The sequence below is a fragment of the Asterias amurensis genome, chromosome 14 (assembly GCF_032118995.1).
Source record: "Asterias amurensis chromosome 14, ASM3211899v1".
NCBI classification, from domain to species: Eukaryota; Metazoa; Echinodermata; class Asteroidea; order Forcipulatida; family Asteriidae; genus Asterias; species Asterias amurensis.
The window spans coordinates 12,402,592-12,428,724 of NC_092661.1; the positions used below are offsets into that span (position 1 = coordinate 12,402,592).

Consider the following 26,133-nt stretch of genomic DNA (forward strand, 5'->3'; position numbering starts at 1 on the left):
ACACTTTAATCCCTTCTGACCCTGACCCCCCCCCCCTTTTACTTCTTGTCTTTTAATCTTTTCCCTCTTCTCTCAACTTACAGACGACTGATGAATCTTGGAATCCGTCCACTGCTGATGCCAACGCCACTGTAATGCGCAAGGTGAGATTATGCTGCACGGTAGCAGTTATTTTCCTCACTTTACCCTTTCGTTACCTTTCGTTTTGGGTTAATAAAACTGATACATTTTTCCATAACCACATTCTGTCAAAGTGCAATGATTTTCAAAATTCTTTATACTATCGAAAGTTGCTGTACAGTTTCTAAACAATGTTTTTATTACCATTCATTTAAGAGTGATTACCAAACGTATAACTTCAATCTAATCTACCGGCGCTTTCAAAATAAGTTCACATATCAGCCAAATTAGACGTGTCTATACTAAGTGGGATGTCGTGGCTCAGTGGATAATAAGAGCACCGAAATCAAGCTCTGATGCTTCTGTTCAGCAGAGTGTGGGTTTGAGTTCCAGTCGTGACACTTACATGTATGTGCCTGAGCAAGACACTTAACTATACTTGCTTCTCTCCACCCAGGGGTAAATGGGTACCTGTGAGGGCAGAGATGGTTCTTGTGAATGGTTTAGCCGAGTTGCGCATAATCGTCGCACAAGCTGTATACTCCCCAGGGAGTCGAGATGGTTAAGGAATTATTAAAGGCCCAGTGATCAGGGGTAATAATGTTGGAAGCGCTTTGAGATCCCCTTGGATAAAAACTGGTTATTTATATTTTTATTATGGGTCTAAGGGTTAATTATATAAACAATGATTTTCATTTATATTTTCTATAGCTGGCACAAATGAATGACTTGGCCGTGTATTGGAACTCGGACTGCAAGCAGCTGATGGGCCGAGACCTATCCTCCAAGGCCTGGAAAGAACAGATGAGAAGCGCTGTGTCCAGCCACCAGATAAATGGAGAGGACTTAAACTTTGGTATGACATTGTCTGTCTGCCTGTCTGCTTAGTTGATCTTCCCTTTAGGGGCACTCGGCAAACTCCCACAACATATTGGGTGTCATGGCCTAGCAGTAAGAGCACCGAACTCAAGCTCTGGTGTTTCTGTTCAGCAGAGAGTGGGTTCGATTCCCGTTCGTGACACTTGTGTCTCTGAGCAAGACACTTAACTTTAATTGCCTCTCTCCACCCAGGGTTAAATGGGTACCTGTGAGGGCAGAGATGGTTTTAGTGATGGGTTTAGCTTAGTGCGCTACATATTTGGCGGCACAGGTTGTAAAATCCCAGGGGAGATGAGATGGTTTAAGGAATGAAATGGCCCCAGTGATCAGGGTAATAATGTTGGAAGCGCTTTGAGACATGGAAACCGAATATTATAACTACCTACACAAGACGATATAAACGCCAAGCTGGCAACTGCCAATCTCTCTCATACAAACATTGGTTAAACCTCTATGATTTGAGTTGCACAAATCAAGATAGCGTTAAATATCGTTAATCTTCGTTTCATGATTATCGCTTTACAAACACACCAATCAATACTTGTTCAATAACTACGTGTTATGGCCGAGCGGTAATTAAGAGTACTGGATTCAAACTCTGGTGCTTCTGATCACCAAAGTGTGGGCTCGAGTCCCAGTCATGACACCTGTGTCCTTAAACAAGACACTTGACTATGATGCTTTGGGATGGGACGTAAGCCGTTGGTCCTGTGTGTTGTGTAACGCACATAAAAGAACCCAGTGTCCTTATAGAAAAGAGAAGGGGTTTGCTATGGTGTTCCTGCTTTGATTGGCTACATAATGTGCCACAGCACCATGTAAACCATTACATGGGGCTATGTAAAAGGAGTAGGTCTCATAATTCAAACGTACAATCTCACATACCTTGCATGAAAACTGAATGTTAAAGCACCTTGAGTGTCACTGAGTGATGGATACATGTATGTAGGCTACAATGTACATATACATGTGAGAAGTCACTATTTTTATTATTACTACCCATTCTATACCTTACCTATGATAACATTTTCTCAACAGTGGTTAGTCCCACCACTACCTCTGCGCATCTCGCATTCGACAAGTCCACGGCGCCAGACTACGTGTCGCCCATGCTCACACTAGATGTCCTGACGGAGACGCTAAGCGTGGTCTTATCTCGGCAGCAGTACCTGAACGTCTTGGACCTAGTGGAGTCTATTAAGCTGATGGGCGTCAATCAACGCTACCGAAAGTTCAGACCTACAGTTCCTGCATCAAGGAGCGCTAAAGAATGGTACGTGAATGCTGGCCCCAACTGATATAAGCTGCTTAAGCACATGAAGAAGCTAATAAGCACAAATAAATCATGCTTACCAAAGTAAGGATTCCAGACTAAAAAATATGTCCCTACATGTGTATCATCTGTGGCTGGTAGCATGCTCATTTTTGCTTAGCAGAAAGTGGTTAAGCTATATTTTCTTCTTAAGAATCTCAATGAAATTGTACTTGGATGGATAGGTTTTTTTTTTTGTGGGGGGGGGGGTTGTGATTTATCAGCATTAATTCTGAATCCAGGATTTTTTTCAAAACATTCCAGAAACTTCAAATTGTCAGGTAAAGCAGTCATCAAAGGGAGAAAGAAATAGTCCACATTGTGTCCAAACCTGTTGTTTTGTATTTCTGGTGATGCACGTTGTCTGTAAACCTGCTGAACTGTAACATCTTGGAGGTGTCAGGTCTAGAATAAGGTGGAACCTACATGTACAAGTCTGTCCTGCAAACCATTTTCCAGGACTTTTTGTACATTTTAAAACTCTTTAACCAGATTTTGAACTCTATAGTATTTTGCAAACAATTTTCTTCTGAAAAGCTAAAACAAAGCTTGAACGGACGTGTGCTTTTATTTCATGATGAATTTCTCATCGTAAAGGTGGAAGTATGCGTACAACTGTATCGTCCAGGAGCACATCAGGCCATGGTCAACAAGCAGCCTAGAGAAACACACACAGCTGTATCGAGAGTACATGGAGAAGTACAAGGAGAAACACTTACTGGCTGAAAACAAAGATGACACCACGGCTATCGACAAAGAGCTCGCCTCATTGGAGGAGAGACTAGATGTTACCAGCATTGTGATTGGTCGAGAAAAGGTTAAAGTTCAAGTAAGTGAATAACAATACAAAGAAAAACATATGTTCAATATTTGGGGGAGATATCCACACATAAATAATGACAAAGTTAATTTGGTTGAATAATTTTCAACCCAAACCATTGTAAATAATTTGAATCTGAGAAATAATACATGTACAGTGTATGCATGATTTTTGTTCTCAGTTTTCTGAGGGGTTGTTTCTGATTGCGACACAAACTGTAGCCCAAGAGACTGTTGGTACCCGCCGTCACCTTGCTAAACAATACCTTTAGAATAAAGTGACATTTAGCAGGGGCTGCGGTACTGTGTAATGATGATCTCTAAATGAGTTGGGGTGGTTCCGAAAAGAACCGTTGGTTTCAACTCGACGCTTCCATCAGTATGCTCTGATCTACTTCTGGAGAATACTGTGACAATTGGACAATTGGAAACTGTATTCAAATGAAACTTTCTTGAAATCTTTCTGATAATTGTTTCTATAAATCAGCTTTATGATGACAAAAACCCTACGACCCTATCATTAGTCCTCCTCATTAGTAGTCCTTCGGGCATAATCATGGTTTTGACATCACCTTGGGCCTATCATTTTAACTATGGCCCTCATAGCAGTCAATATTTCCATATTATAACACCCCTTGCACGTATTCTGCCTGCTCATTGGATTAGAGCGCGTCACATGACATGTCTTAGTTTTGCTAGATGACTGCCGTGTGATGGTGCGTCGCTTTGCCATGCGCTAGTCCGAAGACTAGCACACGGCGTGCAGTACCCAGACGTCCGTTGCGTGTACGAGGATGATAAATTAATAGTCTGTAACCATTTCGGATTGCACAACACTACATGCAGCACAGTAAAAGTGTTTGCAATCTGTATTCGCGTCGTCCGTGGATTGTAGCATTCAGGTCTGTAACTTAATAATAATAGTACAGTATTTAGAAATGTTTGGGGTGTTATAAAACAAATATTGACTGCTTTTACTCGTGCAATGGTTAAAAACTATGACTCCCGTGGTGATCCCCGTAGCATTCTATTTTCCCTCGGCTTCGCCTCGGGAAAATAGAACGCTCCGGGGATCACCTCGGGAGTCATAGTTTTAACCATGACACTCGAAGCAGTCAATATTTGTATACTATGCCCCTCATAGCAGTCAATATTTCCATACTTTGCTCCTCATAGCAGTCAATGTTTCCATATTATGCCTTTGATCACAGTTGGCCAAAGGCGCCCCAGAGAGGGAGAGGAAGCGCAGGGAGAAAGCGGCCTCTGAGAAGAGCTGGTTCTGGGGCATGCTGGGATGGGATTCAGACTCCGAGGATGAATTGGAAGACGACACAAATGAAGATGGTAAACCAAAATGAAAATTTGTTTGTGTTCTTTTAGTTTTACCTACATGTAGCACCAATGTTAGATTAAGCACTGTAATGCTAAATTCACTGGCAACACATCACTCTGTGTTTTTTCTATACTGTGTGAATGTTGACCAAAGCCTTAGCCCATGCCTCTGCTTACCGCCCGATTCTGCACTTACATGTACACTTACCATTCTACCCTTACTACTGTGCAAGCGCCAAATTTCTACACTAGTCGTATAAGCGAAGAATGCCTAGTATTAAGGAGTATGCGCTCGCACAAGCAAACGCCCTGCTAACCCGTGACATCCACTTGACGTAAGCGCGGAATTACCTGCTTCCATTAGTGCTGATCCTTTGCTTAGGCTAGACAGAGCTAACAGTTCAGCAGAAAACTGTGCTTAGCAAATTTCTTGGCTAAGTGCTAAGTAAGAAATGACACATGTACCAGTCGCAGCAATGGTAACCTATTGTATGGTAACCTATTTATGCCAAGCAAAAGTTTTGTTGTGCTTAGTAAGTTTTTGTGCTTACAGGCTTTATGTAATTGGGTTCTGAAGTGTTCTTGGACAAATACAGTTGTACGCATACTTCCACCTTTACCATGAGAAATTCACCATGAAGTATATTCACCACGTGGATATTTGTTTAAACTCTCACCTGTGGTGCATGTAGTTCTTTGAAGTAAATCTTGGTTATTTTGCATCAATTTCTTTCTGCAGATATTTGGTCGCAACTGACGGACGAGGAACAGAATAAAGTGAAGATGGGGATTGGTTTTGATGTGAAGGCAGTAGAGCAATCCGGTGCTCTACCCCCTGAGGTAATGGAACAGTCCAATGGACTACTGAACTACTGGGCTTCACAAAGAAAATAAAGTTTTGTAGACTATTCTATTATACAAGATAATATTCTGACAGCCTCTATTATGTCAATTTTCTTTCGATATGATACTCAAGTTGTTGAAAAGGTGTGACAAAAAATTACTTCATGAAGCAATAATGTAAATCAGTTGTACATGCTTATTTGATGTAGTTGATTTGTTTTTTTGTGTGGTATAAATAAATAATTTAATAAAAGAAAATCTTAACAAATGATATTGCTGCAAAAGACCCCAAAAGAGCCATTACACAAAATAAACTAGATAAAAAAGACAAGAGAGTTACCAAACCACATTCTACCAGAGAATTATATACAAAATAAGCATCTGGTGGCATGCGTAAAGCGCTCGCCTCTCACCAAGTTGACCCCAGTTCGATTCCCGGCCAGGGTCATACATGTATGTGAGTTGAGTTGTGCGTTGGTTCTCTGCTGTGCCACGAGGGTTTTCCAGACCATCCGGTTTTCCTCCCTCTGGCAAAAACACTTTTGATCTTTGGCTGTGCTCCGTGGTCATAATGAGTTGATGTGACTGGCAGCCAAAGGCGCCCTTGCATGCCTGCTTCTCGAACACGTTGTAGCCGCGTGCTTCAGCTATTAGCTGCGAGTAAGGATGATTAGCCCCCCAAATTATTATTATCGTTAAAATTTTGTAAAAGCATATTGTTACGAATAGTGTAACTTACATTGGCTTGTGTCCTTCCTACAGTACATACAGAATAAGTTCAACTTCCAACTGAACACCTGTTCTGTTGTGCTGAAGAACCGTGGGTCGACAGTCCTCCAGTCTTCATTCCATAACGTCCAGGCAGGATTCCTTCATCGACCAGGATCACAAGGTTTCCAGTAAGTCAGGAAATAATTTACTTAATCATTTTGAGGGCCCAATTTCATCAAACTGTTCAGCAGCAAATACTGCTTGATAAAACGTCTTTGCTAAGCATAAATTGACTGGGGCACCAGTCACCACAATGTAAACTTAGGGTGCGTTCGTTTAGCTTCCCTGGGTCAACCCCGGTCTGCCCCCGTACGTTCGAATAGCTTTGACGGGGCTCACCCGGGTCAGCCCCCAGTGCCCTGCTTGTGGAGTGGGTCACTTGGGGGTGACCTGAGATGCATGCCGTCACTACGAGAGGGCGAGTTTGATCGTTCTATTAGCTCTTGTCAGGGTCTCACCCGAGTGAGCACCGCGGGGTCGACCCAAGGAAGCTTATCGAACGCACGCTTAATGTAATTTTGGCTAGTAACCTTTTTTTTGTTAAACAATACTTTTCTTTTTACATCAAACAGGTTGTTAATGAGTACAGATTCACTGCTAGTGGAGGGCCCAGCCAGAGACAATGATCAGCTGGTAGCCGTCATCACAACGGAGAAACTACGCACGGACACCATCTCACAGATCTTCACTCTGGACTTTGAGGTTAATCCCCAACGGATCTCGGCCGATACCGCCGTGGCTGTGACCACTGAGCCAGTGGATATCACGTACCATGAGGTAATCTTGGGTGTTAGAGTCGGTTCCTTTAAGTAGCACCCCAAGGTCCACCCCAAACTCACATTCTTGGCTAACTCCAGTCAGCCACCCCTTTTTTACCTCCTGTCAGAGCTCACTTTTATGCCACTTGACAGGAAGGTAATGCTTGAAACATGTACTCCTACATGCGCAGCTTCAACCAGCAATTATAGTGAAAGTTGTTGTGCGTTGAGATATTGCCTTTCCCATTTTTGACTGTGAATTTAAAACAATAACTTGATATTTTTTTCTACCAGGATGCCTGCTAATGGCATAACGACAGAGGGGATCTCCCCCCCCCCCTGAATGAGATTTAAGAAAAAATACAGTGTAAAACTTTTGTTTTTCTGGCAATCAAATCACCCTTATTGCATAATTTTGAAACTGTTAAAAAAATGCATTTTGTTCAAAACATCAGTGCAGGCCAAGGTCTTCATATGAACAGTTTCTTTGGTAAAGTTTGTGCACAAAGAGGGAAAAAAAAGAGTGTCTGCCCCACCAAATGAAAAATGTCTAGTTGCCTGATCAGACTCCTTTTGGGAAGATTATTTGACATCTTTCAAGCATTTGTGGTTTTTAACAATTTGAACTTGTCTTTCATTCTCTTGGTCTTCATTCTCGTGTGATTTCAGAACACTGTGTCTGAGTTGATGTCCTTCCTGACCGTACCAAACCTAGACGTTCAGGCCTTGAAGACGGTGGCCGCTACACAGCTCCAAGAGCTGGCCAAGGCTGGTAAAGCTGGACTCCTACACGCTATAGAGAACCACAAGGTTAGAAAAAAAGTAGAATGAAACAATTCTTGAATTCAGTTCTTTATTTAAAGGCAGTGGACACTATACTCAAAATAATTATCAGCATAACCCCTCACTTGGTAACGAGTAATGGGGAGAGGTTGATATTATAAAATATTGTGAGAAACGGCTCCCTCTGAAGTGACGTAGTTTTTCAGAAGGAAGTCATTTTCCACGAATTTGATTTAGAGACCTCAAGTTTAGAATTTGAGGTCTCGAAATCAAGCATCTGAAAGCACACAACTTCGGGTGACAAAGGTGTTTTTTTCTTTCATAGTTATCTCGCAACTCCGACGACCAATCGAGCTCTTCACAGGTTTGTTATTTTATGCATATATGTTGAGATACACCAAGTGAGAAGATTGGTTTTTGACAATTACCAATAGTGTCCACAGTCTTTAAAGGCAGGGTGCATTTTTTTTAATGACCTTAGCACTTACTTGATAAAGAGCACTGGTGAGCTGTTAAAAACACATAGAGTTATATATTAGAACTAGAGGGCGCACTGGTGATGCTTCTTGCCCAAACGCGACGGGACTGCAAGGAGACGCGCACACCATTCTGTACGCGCCTTGAATATGAAACACACATTGGAGTTTGTGTTTATTGAACGCTATCCAATGCTGTTTTGTCAACTTGCCAAACGGCCGCACAAACACACGCTGTGCGATGCCTGTTTTGTCAACTTCGAAAGTGGCCGCCTGCGCACATGCCGGGTCACGTAAATAGGCCAGTGCGCCCTCTACTTCTTATGTAAAACTCTATGTGAAAACATCCTTATAAGGGTCCACGTCCGGGCAGTTTGAGGAGTAACATGCTTTTTCCTTACAAACATTTAACACTTTTGAAGGCTCACTCTTTCAAATCTATATAGTAAGTCGCTCTCTGCAGCTCTTTAATTTCTGTTAATTTGTTTACCTTTCTCATGTTTATTTTCTGCTTTTGTTATTTGCATAATCTTTTGTAAATTTGTATCTCTTTATTTTGGTGTTGTTACCCTGGTTCTACTAAATAGTCTTCAAGGACACCAGCACCACAGTGCTTAGAAACGTAGTATGGAGCGCGGTATAAATATGTTCTTTTTCTTCTTCTTCTTCTTATTATTATTATGATTGACCTTTTAGACAATCCAGATTGACATTGACATGAAGTCACCAAACATCATCATCCCAGAGTATGGTGCCCAGGATCAAGGAGGTCATCTACTGGTCGTTGACCTCGGTAGCCTGAGGGTCAACAGTGACCTGCAGGGTAACCTACCGGAGGGTGTGACCATCAACCCAGGGGTAAGGAGCAGTTTCAATGAGGTGTAACTTCTGTTAGAGGGTGCGGGTACCTTTTGTACAACACAAAAGGGACACATCCACAGATTTACTTTAAAGGCAGTGGACACTACAGCTAATACTCAAAATAATTATCATCATAAAACCTCACTTGGTAACCAGTAATGGGAAAGGTTGATAGTATAAAACATTGTGACCACTGGCTCCCTCTGAAGTGACGCAGTTTTCGAGAAAGAGAAGTAACTTTCCACGAATTTGATTTTGAGACCTCAACTTTAGAATTTGAGGTCTCGATATCAAGCATCTGAAAGCACACAACTTTGTGTGACAAGGGTGTTCTTTTCTTCCATAGTTATCTCGCAACTTCGACAACCAATTAAGCTCAAATTTTCACAAGTTTGTTATGTTATGCATATGTTGAGATACACCATTTGTGAAGGCTAGTCTTTGACAATTACCAATAGTGCCACTGCCTTTAAGTCCATGAAACGCTACATGGTAAAATCATGTGTATGGTGTTTTTATTTGTTCCATTTTTTAGGATGCTACACCTACGGAGATCGAAGCTAGGCTGTACGATAAATTTGTGGTCCGTCTGGATGACATCCAGGTTCTTCTCGTTCATTCAGGTAAGAGATTTGACAAATACATGTATGAGCAAGTGGGAACAATGATCATGAAGATCTGTTGGAGTCATCAACTTTAAAACTGAACACCATCACATGACCATGCACATTTTGCCCTTGGAAAATCAGAATTGTTTTTAAATCTATTAAAGGGAAGGTACACGTTTGGTACTTACTCAAAACAAATATTAACTTAAAAACTGACTTGATAACGAGCATTGGAGAGGTGTTGATAGTATAAAACATTGTAGGAAACGACTCCCTCTGAAGTAACGTAGTTTTTGAGAAAGAGGTAATTTCTCACTTAAATAATTAAAGACTTCTAGCTAGAAGTCTTTTATTCTTATCTGAAAGCACACAATTTCGTCCAACAAGGGTGTTTTTTCTTTCATCATTTTCTCGCAACTTCGGTGACCAATTGAGCCCAAATTTTCACAGGCTTGTTATTTTATGGATGATGGGATACACCAAGTGAGAAGACTGGTCTTTGAATATTACCAAACGTGTACCTTCCCTTTAAAGACTGCACCAGTAAGTCAACCCTTGCACTCAATAAAATTGTCTTACTTTTTTACCAAATATCATGCCTGTGAGGGGGGGTATACATGTACACCAGATATTGAGCACCAAATGTTTTGAGGTTATGTGTGAATGACATGTAGGCTGGTCCTTATAATCATTTACTGACTAATATCGCTTTGTGCTTTATTGGAGTGAAGGTGATGACTGGCGGGAAGCGATAACCTTGAAGGAGTCTGACTACCATCTGATTCCTAGTATGGGATTACAGCTCAACGTCTTCAACAGTGTGAAGCCTGACTTCAAGGCCCTGCCTCAGTAAGTTACCGACTCTTTAAAGAACAAACAAGACATCTTGAAAATTGGTCGCCTTTACAATATCCACGCTAGCTGTGTAAGCCATGAATGCCAATACTAGCGTGAAGTTTGACTTAGCAGCAACAATTCCTTGCTTACCTGTAATATATTTTGATACTTAAAAAGCTCATCTTTTTGCAAACATAAGCCCATATCAGAATTGTTCGCTTAGCGTAATCAGAGTACGTAATGCAGGTTCCAATTATCATGGTTCACGGTAAAACAAAAGACTAAGAGTTCAAGAATGTCTTTAAACACGCCATTCCTATTTTATATCGACAGCACCTCCCGCTCCCACAAACAAAAGAGTTTTGAAGACTTGATTAATCATTTTGAACTTGTACATTTCTTCTTATTTGTATCTCGAAGGCAGAAGATTGAAGCCGTCCTGCCGTCCCTCAAGCTGATAGTCTCAGAGAAGAAGCTACACACAATACTCAAGGTGAGGGCGTTAACAGGTGGCTGGTTTTTCTAGGACTGCCATGTCAATTTATTTGATGTAATGGGGCATGTTTGGCTTGTGAGTAAAGTGGTCGCCTCTCACCAAGGTGACCCTGGTTCGATACCCGACCAGGGCCACACATGTATGTGAGTTGAGCTGTGCTTTGGTTCTCTGCTGTGCCACAAGGGTTTTCCAGACCATACAGTTTTCCTCCCTCAGAAAAAAAATCAAACACTTTCGATCTCTGGCTGTGCTCCGTGGTCGTAATGGGTTGATGTGGCTGGCTGCCAAAGGCGCCCTTGCATGCCTGCTTCTTGAACATGTTGTAGCCACGTCCTTTGCAATTCAGCTCTTAGCTGGGAGTAAGGATGAAAAGCCTCCCAAATCATTATCAAATTATTATTATGGTTGCATTTGGGGTCGTGGGTGTGCATCCCACTATAGAAGTGCCTACCGATTTTTTTTTCTGCAGGACTTTGGATGGAAAACACTGAGTATTGTATTGCATACCTATTACGAGTATACAATACATTGCATATAAAGACAATTTTAATTTAAAAACCTGCTTACACAGAGGTGTGATCAGCACTGTAAAGTCGGTGCTATCTGTAAGGGTAGCTTGTGGACTAGTGTTGGAGGAATTGAAGTTTTTTTGTAATGAGTGCATTGGGGGGTCGTTGGTTCGAATCCCACTGGAGCAGTATGCCTGTGGATTTTTTTTCCCACAGACTTGGAGAAAGTGCTTACATGTATCACACATCGGTGTAAAGGGTAAAACAGATGACAATATTGACCCTTGCCCTGTTGCTTTTAAGTGAAATGTTTTTTATTTATTCAACTTTTATTCCAGTTTGCTCATAACCTCCCTCTACCGAGTAGTAAAGTGACGGAAACTGGTCCCCCACGTGGCTTCTCCCTGGAAATGGTAAGGAATTCACTCTATTATTTTATCCAAATGTTTACTGTACATTTCAAACATGCTAAATAGATCAGCAACATGTACATGTATATCAGTTAAAGAGAAGGTACTTTGGAAGATAGTTTGTAACTCTGCGTGAATTAACAGATAATCCCATTTGTCATGTTTTGATGAACCGTGTTTTTAATCAGGACAGCCTGAACACCTTGTTGCCAAGGTGTGCTGGGTGTTGGGTTACATGTCCGCAATCTTTAAATTTCTAAGATTGTGGCTACCGAGCAATCTCGGTGGTCTAGTTGGTAAGACACTGCCCTAGGATTGTAGAGGTCTTGGGTTTGAATCCCACCAAAGTAAAATGTATGTTATTGTTTTCACTCTGGAAAGTACTGAATATATTTAGAATTAGAATGTTTTATTGTCATCATAAACACATCGGTGTGCTTAAACACATATAAATTTGTGGTTGTGGAATCATTTTTAGGATACCAGACACATCAAGACAGAGACCACCATGTTTGTTCTGAGGAAACTGAAGAAGGCAGTGTTCAGGCAGGGACTGCGTAGAGCCATGAGTAGTACTGAGGACCAGGCAGACTCAGCTCCACCGGCTACTACTGTAGAGATTGCTGATGATGACTCCAGCCTTCCGGGTAAGGGGGATGTGTGTGTTCAGGTTCGATACTTAGGGTGTCCTGGCCGGGAGGTTAAAGCCATTATACACTTTACACTATACACTTATGGAGAAAAAAATAAAAGTTCACAGATTTACAAATAACTTACAGGGATTACAGAAGGTAATGGTAAAAGACTTCTCTTGAAATATTATTCCATGAAATGCTTTACTTTTTGAGAAACATTCAAACAATTATCAATTGTCAACAACGAGAATTACGGATAACAGTAAACACATGAAACATGTGGAAACAAAGGTGGGTTTTCCCGTTATTTTCTCCCGACTCCGATGACCGATTGAGCCTAAATTTTCACAGGTTTGTTATTTTATATGGAAGTTGTGATACACGAAGTGTGGGCCTTTGTACATTACTGTTTACCGAAAGTGTCCAATGGCTTTAAGAGCATCAAATTCAAGTTCTGGTGTTTAAGTCTTCGGAGTGTGATGGGCTCGGGTGCCGGTTGTGACACTTGTGTCCTTGAGCAAGATGCTTTACTACACATGTACTATAATTGCTTCTTTTCACCCAGGGGTAATTTAAACAAGTACCTGCGAGGGTATAGGTTGATTATGTGTACAAGAAAGCCTAGGTTTTATACTCCCCGGGGAGCTGAGAAAGATTAAAAGAATGTGATTGGTCCAATGACTCAATGTAAAGTGCATTGAGACGGTTATGGTGAAATGCACTATGTAAGAACTTGTTTCCTACACCATCCACCTACGCCTTCTGTAAAGCATTTCATATTTTCTTTGTTTATGGTTTGCAGATAGTGATGATTTTTACTCGGCCTCTGACCATTCCGATACCACCCTTCAGCAATGGTCCACTGAGAGCCCAGTACCCAGTTTTGATGACAACGACTCACATTCCAACCGGACCAGTGTCCTGATCAGATTTGCCATTCGTGAGGTAATACTTTTTATTATTGAAGTTGGCTGTTTTAATAAGAATAGTTTCTACAGGTGTAAAAGGCAAGGAAGAAAATCACTAAGACAACATGCATGCTATTGGTGTGCCTTGACCATGAGTGGTCATGCACACTGGACTCAAGCTCTGATGTTCTGATCAGCAGAGCAGAGCGTGGGTTCGAGTCCCCGTCTTGACACTCATATCCTTAAAAGCCAGACACCACTGTTGCTTCATCCTTCCTTACAGTTATCGCTAAGAGAAGAGATTCTGCTGTGGTGTTTCTTGCTATTGCTGCTGAATGAAGCACCTTTAAAACCTTTAGAAGTTGATAAATAAATAAGGGAATCAATGTGTGGTGAAGAGGTTTTCAACAAGTAGTTTAATCCCAACAAGGCCTGGTTCTTGATAATTTTACCGAGACAAAGTCGAGGTAAATTATCAAGAACCAGGCCTCGGCGGGTTTAAACCACTAGTTGAAAAATGATTCAACACACTTTGATTCCCATTCATAAATACCTTTTTGGTTAAAAGGCGTAATAAAGTAAGAAACTCTGTAAAACTTATCCGTTTCCGAGTGCTTGAGCTCTGTTTCCGACTCCATGGTATGTTCAGTATGTACATGTACGATGTCCGTACGCGTTTGTTTTCCAGTTCCGTTCGTGCGCATGCCCGTATAGTCTTGGTGCATATTCGCTGGTTTTCCTTCACATACAGCGCGAACACCGACAGTACCTGCATTGCCCGTAACAAGAAATGTCTTGCATCAAGACTAGCATGGACAACCGGTTATAAACACTGGTCATTATCAACGGTTTAAACACCCCCACGTGACGCGCTCTCCACCAATAGGAATAGCGAAACTGTCTGAGGTATTTATGAATAGCCATTTAAAGGGGGTTACCCTGTTTCAGCCCCAGGAGTACAGTAGGTGGCACTGCGCCAAGTGTGGCAGTTGATTTGGGTCGACAGCCCAAATCAGGTCGGTGTAGCCATCACATTTAAGTGGCCTTCCGGCCTTGTGATGTTGGGGGATATCTCATAAATTACTTGTATATTATTATAACATTAACGCCCTGTCTCTAATGTTGTCGTTTCAGATGGTCTTGTCAGTGTCCAAGACGGTCAGGAACAGCCCAATTCCCAATCCTCTTGAAGCCTCTTCCCCTGAGACGCAAGACACCAGTGACACCGAGTACCTGACGCTAAGAATTGATTCCATGTGTACTGACGTGGCTATTAGTACCTACGGTGTGGCGGTACAGCTGGGGCTTCGAGGGATCCGTATTATTGATAAATTCCATGTGGGTGAGTACGACACAAAACTGTTTCTAATTCATTCATTTCATTTATTTGTTTTGTATTATTATTATTTTTTCGCAAGTTCTCCCCAAACAAAGTTAAAAGCCACTCTTGGTAATTATTAAATGCAAAAAAAATACTCAGAGGAGCTGAAGTTCCATTTGCTAATCCATCAATCAGATGCTCGAACTACAGGGTGGTATAAAAACCTGTAACCTACATGTACTCCCAGCCGTCGATTTCACAAAACTCTTCCTAACTTAGGATTGATCTCATGACTTGAGACGAGTCCCAACCCTGCACATAGCATGCAGACCTTAAGATTAATCCTAAGTTAGGACGAGTAACTCGTCTAGTGCCTCCAGCGGGAATCGAACTTGGGTAATGTTATCATGGTTATGCCTCCTTTATACTTCATTTCTCTTAAAGGCACTGTACATGTTTGGTTATTGTCAAAGGCCAGTGTTCTCACTTGGTGTATCCCATCATGAGCATAAAATAACAATCCTGTGAACATTTGGGCTCAATAAAAGAAAAACACCCTTGTTGGACGAATTTGTGTGCTTTCAGATAGGAGTAAAAGACTTCTAGCTAGAAGTTATAGAAGAGTTTGCGGTAACACCATGTAATAACAATCTCTAAATAAGTTGGGGTGGTTCTGAAAAGAACCGTTGGGTTAACTCGACGTTTCGATCAGTATGCTCTGATCGTCTTCTGGAGAATGCTGAATCCAGCATTCTCCAGAAGACGATCAGAGCATACTGATCGAAATGTCGAGTTAACCCAACGGTTCTTTTCTTTTCTTTTCAGAACCACCCCAACTCATTTAGAGATTGTTATTACATGGTGTTACCGCAAACTCTTCTATATCTTATCTCCACCATGCAAAGTTTCAAATCCTACCTAGCTAGAAGTCTTTTATTATTTTAGTGAGAAATTACCTCTTTCTCAAACACTACATTACTTCAGAGGGAGTCGTTTCCCACAATGTTTTATACTATCAACAGCTCTACAATGCTCGATACCAAGTCAGTTTTTAAGGTAATATATGTTTTGAGTAATTACCAAACGTGTACCTTCCCTTTCAACTGAACAATTCTTTGTTTCTGCAGGTCATGACGGGACGTACTTACATCTCTTGAGCTCTGCATCTAAATCAGACCTGGTTTCCATCCTATACAGAAAGGTACTGCACATGCTGGATGCTGCATTTGCCTAATTATTTAAATAGTAATGAGAAAATAGAATTAGCGGTACAAACTGCTTACCAACCAAAAGGACCATGGGTACAAATACAAAAAAAAAAATTAATAGCCTGATGTTTTTACCCTAGCAGAGTCTTTCTCGAAGGCTAAATGACAATGCACAGGCTTCGAGGAAGACTGTGCTTGGGTTGAAACGTTGGGCCATTAACTGTTGTTTGTTAGGTTAATTTGTTGCTTTCACATGTAAAAATTTGTCTATTTGTTTTGAAAAGCGCATTGAGATTACTTTCTGTACTGAATTGCGCTATATACATGTAAGTGTTTCTTCTTATTATTGTTGTTTGCTTAAATAATTATGAAGTGTTTTTTTTCTGTTTATAAAGTTGTTGTGTCAGTGCAAAAACATTTAACAAATTAGTTACATACATTGTAGGAGGATGAGGGTTCAGATAATGAGCTTATATTTAAAAATGACACCATGATTTATTTTGTTGTTGTCCGTTATCAGGTTGACATTAAATGTCCAGATTTTGTGGCGTACTACAACGCCATGGAGCAGGCAGTAGTTGCTAAGCTGACTGCTCTGAATGTGGTGTTCCATCGGACGGCTGCCCTGGTCCTCAAAGGATTCATAGAAGAGCTAGTAGATAGGTAACATAACAAACCTGTGAACATTTGAGCTCAATCGGTCATCGAACTTGCGAATAATAATGAAAGAAAAAACACCCTTGTTACACGAAGTTGTGTGCTTTTAGATGCTTGATTTCGAGACCTCAAGTTCTAAATCTGGGGTCTCGAAATCAAATTCATGGAAAATTACTTCTTTCTCAAAAACTATGGCACTGTAGAGGGAGCCGTTTCTCACAATGTTTTATACCATCAACCTCTCCCCATTACTCGTCACCAAGAAAGGTTTTATGCTAATATTTATTTTGAGTAATTACCAATAGTGTCCACTACCTTTAAGCACACAAAAAGTAGCTCAGCAAAACAAAAAGATGCTTACCAGACTAAGGTTACCAGCCAACCTACCATGTCAAAGTACAATTTGTAACTGTTACCCTACTCAATTCTGCTAAGCAAACACGTGTTAAGCAATATTTCCAGATTCTCTATGAAATTACAGCCCTGTCTATTCACTTCATACACAGCTTCATGAACTCTGACCTTGGCAGACCAACTACGACTCAACTGGATGGTACTACTGTAGACTCAAGTCACATTCCACAAACCGGCTCATCACCAGAGGCTCCTGCTGAGTCACAACGCCCTAAATCTGCTGTTTTATTCCCAGCAAGTCCAGGTATTGTGGTGGCTCTATCTTCAGTTGCCTCTTGTACATGTACATGATTTTTTTGGCATGGTGAAGTTTCCGTTTTTAATATAATTTCGGAGGCTGTTCCAAATATGCACGGGGGAATACTAGGAAACGGGAGCATGTACAAAAAAATGTATATCTTACTACATGTGTACCTCAGTGGTAGTTGGTAAGACATCTGCTCTAGAATTGCAAAGGTTGTGAGTACAAATCCTATCAGAGTATTGGGGGTTTTTCTCGCCGAACTTTAAAGAGTACTGAGTGTGCTAACACACATTGGTGTAACGGTAAAACCAAATCAGTATTTTTTTTTTTCCCGCGATGCAAGTTCAACATCTTTTAAAGCGTTGCAGTACCCGCTGCTAAAATATGGGATTCGTACTGCCTATATCTACAATGTTCAGGGGTGGATTTCACAAAGGTAGTCCTAACTTAGGACTAGTCCTAGGCAATGCTAAGAGATAGGACTGGTCCTAAGTTAGAATAGGACCAGTCCTAAGTTAGGACCAGTAACTCATCCTAACTTAGGACCAGTCCTATCTCTTAGCACTGCCTAGGACTAGTCCTATGTTACATGTAGGACTACCTTTGTGAAATCCACCCCAGTACTTGTAGCAGGCTATCTAGGTGGTCTACTTGGTAAGACACTGCTCATGTCATGGGTTCGAATCCCATACAAGTATGCCTGTGATTTTTTTTATACAGAACTCAGGCAAAGTACATCTGTGCTCATCCTGTGTTCTTCTTCATCCAATAGCTCCTAAATCTCCGGAGCCACGAGGTACGACCAAGTTCTTTGGGTTAGCCAAGCTGGACTACCTGTGCCTGTCATTCTGTGATGTGTCGGACCTCTTGGCCAACGTGTTCGTCAGAGACCTTGAGGTCTCCGTCAATGATAGACACAGCAGGACCACGTTGAGGGCAAGGTGAGAAAGAGGTTAAGAGCACCGAATTCAAACTCTGGTGTTTCTGATCAGCAGAGTGTGGGTTCTAATCCCCAGCCGTGACACTGTGTCCTTGAGCAAGACACTTAACCATTGCTTCGTCCTTCGGATGGGACGTACCTTGTTTGGTAGATACGTGCGCTATATAATACTTCGATATTATTATTATTATTATTATTATTATTATGGCCCAATTTCATGGCCCTGCTTACCGCCGAATTCTGCGCCGAATTCTGCGCTTACAATCAACATTGTTCGCTTACATGCAAGCACATAATTTCTGTACTAGTGGTGTTAGCGTAGAATGTCTAGTGACCTGTAGTACTAACGTGCACAAGCCAAAATTCCCTGCTAACCTGTGAAATACGCTTGACATACTGTAAGCACAGAACTCCCTGCTTCCGCAAGCACCGATTCTTTGCTCACAAATGCTTACAGTAAGCAGAGCCATGAAATTGGGTCCAGGATATGGGTTTGAATCCCAATCATGAGTTTTTCCCCAACACATCCAAATTGGACTTTAAAAACTGGTCATAACTTAAAAACTACATCATCCATATATAAAGCCCTCTTTTTGTTGTTTAGAGCGATTGTTGAGCTCTCGTTTCATAGGAGCGCTATTGAAACATTTTGAGGAAAAATATGGATGAACGTGTTTTTTTTGTTTTTTTAACAATAAAATTAGTCTGTGCACCAAAGGGTTAAGGAATTAACTAAATGTCCACTAAACGGGAAGGGGAGCACCACAGTTGAGATTTCAAGAATAATTTAACTTGTATGATTACAGATTGCGAGATTTCTCTATTGAGGATCCTGTAGACAGCAGTGTGTATTCCAAGATCCTCTGCCTTCAAGACCAGACTGCCTTTGATGTCAAGGTAGGCAATGCATGTCTAGTTTTTGTTCTCCAACTTATTCCTCTTCTTACTAAAGGCCCGGTCCCACTGCAGCGATAACGAGAACGATAACGATAACGATCGCGACGCAAAGAGAACGCGTTCTATTGGTTGAATTGCTCCACGCAGAATACGCACACGCTCATTCAACCAATAGAATTGCGTTCTCTTGGCGTCGTTATCGTTATCGTTCTCGTTCTCGCTGCAGTGGGACCGGGCCTTTAGGGTATGCCCAGACAGGTCAAACTGGTTTTCATTGGGGATGTGTATGTAACAGTGGGATTGGTGGTTTTTAACTGTGGGGTGGGTATTAGGGGACATTATTTGTGGCAGGACGGCTTGTAGAGGTGCTGGTCACCTGTTCCTCCTCGCCACTCACTGGCTTGGTATTTTTTTAGCTATTTTGCTTCTTTATTTCTTTAAGTATCGATTTGTATATTTATATTTTTATGCCAGTGTAAGATCTAATAAAACTAAAAACTAACCTTGTTGAGACTGAGAGCACTCTGTAAATTTGCCCAAACTGTTTGGACTTTCTCAAAGGAATTATTTTCTCTTGTCTTGTCTTGACTGTTTCTTTTGTTTTGTTCTGTCAAAGCTTGGCATGTTTGGAAAAGGAATAACATGGAAATAAAAGGTGTGAGTTGTGCAGGTGAAAAGAGAGTTTTATTCTCACCTCTTTCTTTAATGGAGCTTTCCTGTAATGAGTTACTATATTTTTTAAGTATTTGGTAAGCAGACGGTAGGAAGACTAACTAAAAGAGATGAACTATTTTCACGTGTAATTAATTGTAATTTTTGCGCTTTCATACAGTTTGGAATTTTCAAGAGGGTTCCAGAGACCAAACGCAAGAGCCCGCCTAAAGCTGCCAGCAGCTTCTCCGAGTCGGACGGAGTGACGTCGTCCCCAACGGGTCCTTCTTCCAGACATGTTCCGCCACCAGACCCAGTACATATTGACTACAGTGTTAGATTCAGAGGAGGCCGAATCCAGGCAGTCCTCATGGGGCAGTTCATTAAGAATGTAATGGTAAGTACCAACTTTGAAAGACATCACAATTGGAACATTAAATTGTGTCTAAATTTTATATTCAGATAATTACTGTACATGTAAGTAGCTACACAAAATAATCTAAGAAATTGACAACTTGACGATCTTCAACGACCAGCTTAAGACTCATCTCACCTTTCATTTTTACGCATTTGGCACATCCTTTGACGGACACATGGATTTCCGACCTTAGGATTTAATATTTGTTGTGCTTATTTTTATAATATATTTGGCAAATAGATTTGAACTATTGCAATTTATTGAAGGTATAAATAACTTTTACAATTTCCTTTCCAGACTTTCTTTGAGCCGTTTATTAATCAGGAAGGCATTATTCAGGCAAGAGAAACCTCAAGAGTTGCAGTGCAGAAAAAGGTTTGTATATTTACCAACATTCCTTTCATTGAGAACTTGAAAACACTTATGGGAAAACTCCTACTACATGCCACTACACGCTATGTTCTGTGCAATCACACCCCAATATCTATAGTATCAGGCATGAGAATCTTCCGGATTTTTCCGGAATTCCGGATTTTTCACTTCAAAATATGTGGTCTCCGAGTTCAATGTGAATTTGCTATAAAATTCGGGGGGTAGGTTTTGGGGGGTATACATTTGGATTTCTCTAATCCCTCTTCTTTAGTCAGACAATGTCCAGTTTACCTTTGTAATTGTTCTTATCGCGGATCCACACGTACGGCGTTCATGAAAAAACGGCACCTAAACAATAAATTGCCGTCCAGCAACTGGCTCAGTTTACGGCTTGTGGTCTTCCTGGCATCGCGCATGCATAATGGAGCAGCAGCGACCGATGTATAAACTTGCCGCATTCCTTGGTTCGTTTATAGTGGTACGGTTCAATAATGTTTGCGTGTAATGCGCTTGCTGCTGCAGCAAAGATAACACGTGTGGAGACTTTTGAAAGTCTACTGAAAAAAACAATGCACGTGTTTGCACCATGTGTACTGTGTACGTGCAGGTTTGTACACGAACCAATGAGCGGCGCGGCACGAATCTGAGATCGCCGGCAGGCCATGGGAAACTGGTACCTGTTATTGCCTCACAACAGCGAAAGATATATTGGGAACCAGCGAACACACTGTGCGTCCGGACGACGTGCTTTCTTCATTGGTTCTATTTCTATGTTGGGGTCTAATCTCAACCTCGTTCCAGTTATACCCTATGCTGAATAACAACCTCTTTCTCAAAAACACATCGCTCTCGCCAAGTATATAGGCCTATATATATTTTAAAATGTGCGTCGCCGACGGATCGTTAAAATCACAAACATTTAACTGCAAAAGAATTTCTTTTACACAACCGAATTTCAAATCAAGAACCTATAAAAATGGTTGTTGGTGAGAAAAAAAGCATTTTCAAGAGCAGAAATAAGGGATAATTTTTTTTTTTTTTTTCCTTTCTTTTTCCGGAATTGTAATAAAATCGCAGGCGAACCCAAAATTGTTTGAATTGTGTGAGCTTTACATTTTATTTTCCCTTAAACCTATTATAAAAAAATAAAAAAGGAAAAATCACACAAAAGTAGCTCACTTCTACCTGGAAAAATAGGTGCCAGAAATGCATTAGAGACCACCACAGAGCTTCTAAAATAGCCAGAGCTCCCAGGGCCCTTAAGCGGGCCCTGGACCCCGGCCGTAAGGGACTTCGCGCTGCGCGCTCGTGTTGTGTGCTTCGCACACAAAAATGATGGAATATTGACATTTCCAATCAACTGAATTTTTTCCTTTTTTTTTATCATCACCCATTCTCATGCCTGATAGTATAAATAAGTTAAACTATTGTGTTAAAGGCACTGGACACTATTGGTAATTACTCAAAATAATTATTAGTATAAAACCTTACTTGGTAATGAGTAATGGAGAGCTGTTGATATTATAAAACATTGTGAGAAAACAGCTCCCTCTGAAGTAATGTAGTTTTTGAGAAAAGGTAATTTCTCACTAAAATATTTGAACGTGATTTCGAGACCTCAGAATTAGGTTTTGAGGTCTCGAAATCAAGCATCTGAAAGCACACAACTTGTGCAACAAGGGAATTTTTTCTTCCATTATTCTCTCGCAACTTTGATTACCAATTGAGCTCAAATTTTACTAGGTTTGTTATTTTGATGCATATGTTGAGATACACCAAGTGAGAAGACTGGTCTTTGCCACTTACCAATAGTGTCCAGTGTCTTTACTACTCATCTATCTGCTCTTCCAACAGATGCAAGACCTCAGCGAGGACGGCATTAAGATCAGTTGGTACATCAACATCCGAGCCCCGGTCATCTTCATTCCTCAGACCCCTCAATCAACGAGCTGCCTCGTCGCTCACCTCGGTGACTTAATGCTGAGTAATCACTATGAGGAGATCGATGTGGATGGTGCAGACTCAAAGGGACTCATTGATCACATGTCATTACAACTCAACTCTATTGAGTTATCAAGGTGAGATACCCATCTCCCCCCTCCTTGAAACCCCACCCCCATGAAGACATTATGCTCTTTTCAAGAATTTCTGAGTTTTGTCGCAACATGGTCGCAAAGACGTGGAGCGTTCACATCCTTTGCAGTGAGCGAGTGTGTATAAACTTAAAAACTTGGCTCGTCAAAATTAATGGATGAGCAGTTAATTTCCCTGGGGCAGTCTGCAGCCCTACTGGGTTGTGCATGATCCAATTGAGTCCACTGTTTGGAAAAGGAATTACATTGAGATAACAGGTGTGAGTTGTCAGATGAAAAGGATGTGTTATTATAGCCTCTTCTCTAATAGAGCTATCCTGCATTGACATAGCATGGATGTAGGATTTGAAACTTTGTATGGTGGAAATATGATATGGAAAGGTTTGCGGTAACGCCATGTACGATGACTATGAGTTGGGGTGGTTCTTTCTCCAGAAGACAATCAGAGCATACTGATTGAAACGTTGAGTTGAAACTAACGGTTCTTTTCAGATCCACCCCAATTCATTTAGAGATAGTCATTACATGGTGTTACCACAAGCCTTTCCATGACGTAGCTTGTAGCGATGATTACATATCAGGCTTTGTGTGATTATGGTAGACACTAAATGAGTGCACTGTGGTGGTGGTGGATATTAACAGATTAACCAAATCCAAGTACTGACCATGCAATCATTATTCATCTACCGACAGAACTATTATCAATGATGTTTCATTTTTATATTTGACAGAGGGATTGTCCAACCGAACCAAACGTTAGGAATCCACCGTCTGTTGATAGAGCCAATGAGTCTACGTATGAACCTCAAGCAGGCAGTGCCTCCTCACCACGAGTCTCTGATACCCATGGACATTAGCGTTATCCTCGAACACATTGAGGTAGAATTCATCACTTCTCAATGTTTACTTTTTTGTCTCGTTTTACCGGGGTTGCCAAAGAACTAGTGACCTCCTTGCCTGGTGCATATTTCCCCCTCCATCCTCCATCCTACATGTATATTAACAAATTACACAGAGCTGCTTAAGCAGACAATTTCGCTTACAAATTCTATGCTTAGCATAAATAAAAAAATTATATGGCCTTTTGCCGACTGTCCTTTAGTTTCTGTTGTTTGATTTTAACTATTGTTCACGTAATTTTCAGTGTAATTTCCATTTTCAAGTTATTGTTAATTACATGTATCTGTATATTGTTGTAATGCGCATCTGTACATATTTTTTTATGGAGCTTGCGCATAATAAATGAATAAATTATTATTGTTATTATTATTTACTTAGCAAAATAAGTTTTGTTTCTTATTTCAAGAATATCTGTACATATTTTTTTATGGAGCTTGCGCATAATAAATGAATAAATTATTATTGTTATTATTATTTACTTAGCAAAATAAGTTTTGTTTCTTATTTCAAGAATATCATTCTAAGCAGTTTATGAAAATGGGCGTTGGTGTGAATGTTTAAAATATTATCTGAATGTATGTAGACCCAGGCATGATATTTTTTCTACTTAAAGGGAAGGTACACGTTTAGTAATTGTCAAAGGCAGTGTCCTCACTTGGTGTATGCCAACATAAGCATAAAATAACAAACCTGTGAAAATTTGAGCTCAATTGGTCATCGAAGTTGCGAGAAAATGATGAAAGAAAAAACACCCTTGTTGGACGAATCTGTGTGCTTTCAGATAGGAATAAAAGACTTCTAGCTAGTAGAAGTCTTTTATTATTTTAGTGAGAAATTACATCTCTCTCAAAAACTACGTTACTTCAGAGGGAGTCGTTTCCAACAATGTTTTATACTACCAATGCTTGTTACCAAGTCAGTTTTTAAGTTAATATTTGTTTTGAGTAAACGTGTACCTTCCCTTTAAGTCTAATTTCCGGCTTCGTTGCCCTTGGAAAAAAAAAATCAGAAAAAAAATGTGATTAAAAAACCTGAGAAGTGTATTAAAGTCAACACAGTTTGTCAATGTAGGCCATCCCTACTGCTCAGGGAAAATTCCCTACTTTTTTTCCAGGGGCCAAATATCATGCATGTAGACCGAATATTTACATGTACAGCGGATTATGATTTAGATTTGTTTCTATTGTAGGTGAATATTGGAGAGCAAGACCTGATGTTGATTCTGGCCGTCATCAATGATAACTTGCTGTACAGTCAGTCAGATCAGGCTGAAGAAGGTAATCATGAACCTCCCATACAATCTAGATGGTATTTTTCTTGCTACAGAATTCCTCCCTTATCAGAGCTGCCAAATGCATAAAGTTCCCTGAAAATGTACCAATCTTTTCTCCATGTTCTGATGAACAAGTTTGTTGTGTCGTAACTGAGCGATTTAGTGCACCTTATGAACATGGATAATGATGTTGTAAATTGCCTTGTTCTAACTGCTAGAATATACATGTAGCTAGAAGGAGGTACATGTATTCTTATATTTCTGGTTCTTAAAATAAGGACTGGTTTTTGTTTTATGAAACATCCTGAACACCCTTAAAACTTTTGTCTCCGTTTATGTAACTCAGATGCCGGGATCGCTACTGCTGAGGTCCACTCTCCACTCCCACCAGGAACTAAGATGTTCTTCGATGACCCCATGACCCCAACGCCGGGCAAGAGTACTACGGTAGTAGATGCAACCAGGAAAGTGTCCGTCCATGCTGAGTTTGTACTACACGGGGTTCATATAACGCTGTTCACTAGTGAGCCACGGCTGGTAAGGTTCTGCTCTTCTATCTCTCTGTCTGTCTGTTTGTTAGGGTGTTTGTTTGTATACTGTCTTCAGGGTCTTTAGTTTACCAGGGGTCAAGAAGCTTGTGACGCATACCAAATTGATTATGTTTTACTTGTTACCACCTGCGTAAGCTTTCCTGCCAACACCCAAGTGGCTACATGTATGAGTGCCGAAGGCTTGCTTGCCAAGTGGTCTTTAAACAGCTTCAGCTATGTCTTTATCAGCGATTTAAAACCAATGAAATACTACCACATATAGTGACATCTACCAATCAAATGCATATACATGTATATTCTCCACATTCATAAATATATTTTGATATGAGTTACACTTAAGAATAACGCTTTACTTTACTTGCTGTTGTTACTTGACAGCCAATGGGAGGTCAGGGATTAGACCAACGTGATCTACGCTTCGGTCTGTCCAGTTTCCAGCTACAGGAGGTGAAAGCGTCGGCATCCATGTTCACCGGCGGGTCGGTTGAGGTACGAGCCTCCATGCTGAGCGTCACACTGGATGACATCAGACCCAAGAGCCCACTTGCTATTAAAAGGTGAAGTTGCGTTGTGTTTAAAGAAAGTGGAAATATCCTGCATCTTACCAGTGGTGTCCTCAAACCAAAGCTATAAACTGCCTGCTCGGAACTAATTGGTTATTAACTGATTAATGGAAATTTCCTAAATGTAATTATCAAAAAGTTCTTGAACAAGAAATGCCGATAACAGATCAGTGAACAACGACTTTTGATATTAAAGCCATTGGACACTTTCGGTACAGAACAAAAATTAAAAGTTCACAGATTAACAAATAACTTACAGGGTTTACAGAAGGTA

General features: G+C 40.7%; 1 protein-coding gene across 3 annotated transcripts in view; it reads left to right on the forward strand.

Moving 5' to 3' along the window:
• The window catches only part of LOC139946829 (intermembrane lipid transfer protein VPS13A-like), a 108,235-nt gene that overhangs the window by 28,917 nt on the left and 53,185 nt on the right, over positions 1–26,133 (forward strand). For all 3 annotated transcript variants that reach the window (XM_071944545.1, XM_071944546.1, XM_071944547.1), the window contains exons 8-36: positions 84–143; positions 832–976; positions 2,038–2,272; positions 2,909–3,140; positions 4,342–4,474; positions 5,202–5,302; positions 6,068–6,204; positions 6,649–6,853; positions 7,504–7,644; positions 8,790–8,951; positions 9,490–9,577; positions 10,294–10,411; positions 10,820–10,892; positions 11,743–11,817; positions 12,293–12,461; positions 13,252–13,394; positions 14,492–14,699; positions 15,806–15,879; positions 16,407–16,549; positions 17,050–17,201; positions 17,974–18,142; positions 18,948–19,038; positions 19,871–20,086; positions 20,405–20,482; positions 22,334–22,557; positions 23,304–23,451; positions 24,662–24,749; positions 25,092–25,282; positions 25,675–25,853. In XM_071944545.1, the coding sequence (XP_071800646.1) occupies positions 84–143; positions 832–976; positions 2,038–2,272; positions 2,909–3,140; positions 4,342–4,474; positions 5,202–5,302; positions 6,068–6,204; positions 6,649–6,853; positions 7,504–7,644; positions 8,790–8,951; positions 9,490–9,577; positions 10,294–10,411; positions 10,820–10,892; positions 11,743–11,817; positions 12,293–12,461; positions 13,252–13,394; positions 14,492–14,699; positions 15,806–15,879; positions 16,407–16,549; positions 17,050–17,201; positions 17,974–18,142; positions 18,948–19,038; positions 19,871–20,086; positions 20,405–20,482; positions 22,334–22,557; positions 23,304–23,451; positions 24,662–24,749; positions 25,092–25,282; positions 25,675–25,853 (4,178 nt within the window). The remainder of the gene's footprint in view (positions 1–83; positions 144–831; positions 977–2,037; positions 2,273–2,908; positions 3,141–4,341; positions 4,475–5,201; positions 5,303–6,067; positions 6,205–6,648; positions 6,854–7,503; positions 7,645–8,789; positions 8,952–9,489; positions 9,578–10,293; positions 10,412–10,819; positions 10,893–11,742; positions 11,818–12,292; positions 12,462–13,251; positions 13,395–14,491; positions 14,700–15,805; positions 15,880–16,406; positions 16,550–17,049; positions 17,202–17,973; positions 18,143–18,947; positions 19,039–19,870; positions 20,087–20,404; positions 20,483–22,333; positions 22,558–23,303; positions 23,452–24,661; positions 24,750–25,091; positions 25,283–25,674; positions 25,854–26,133) is intronic.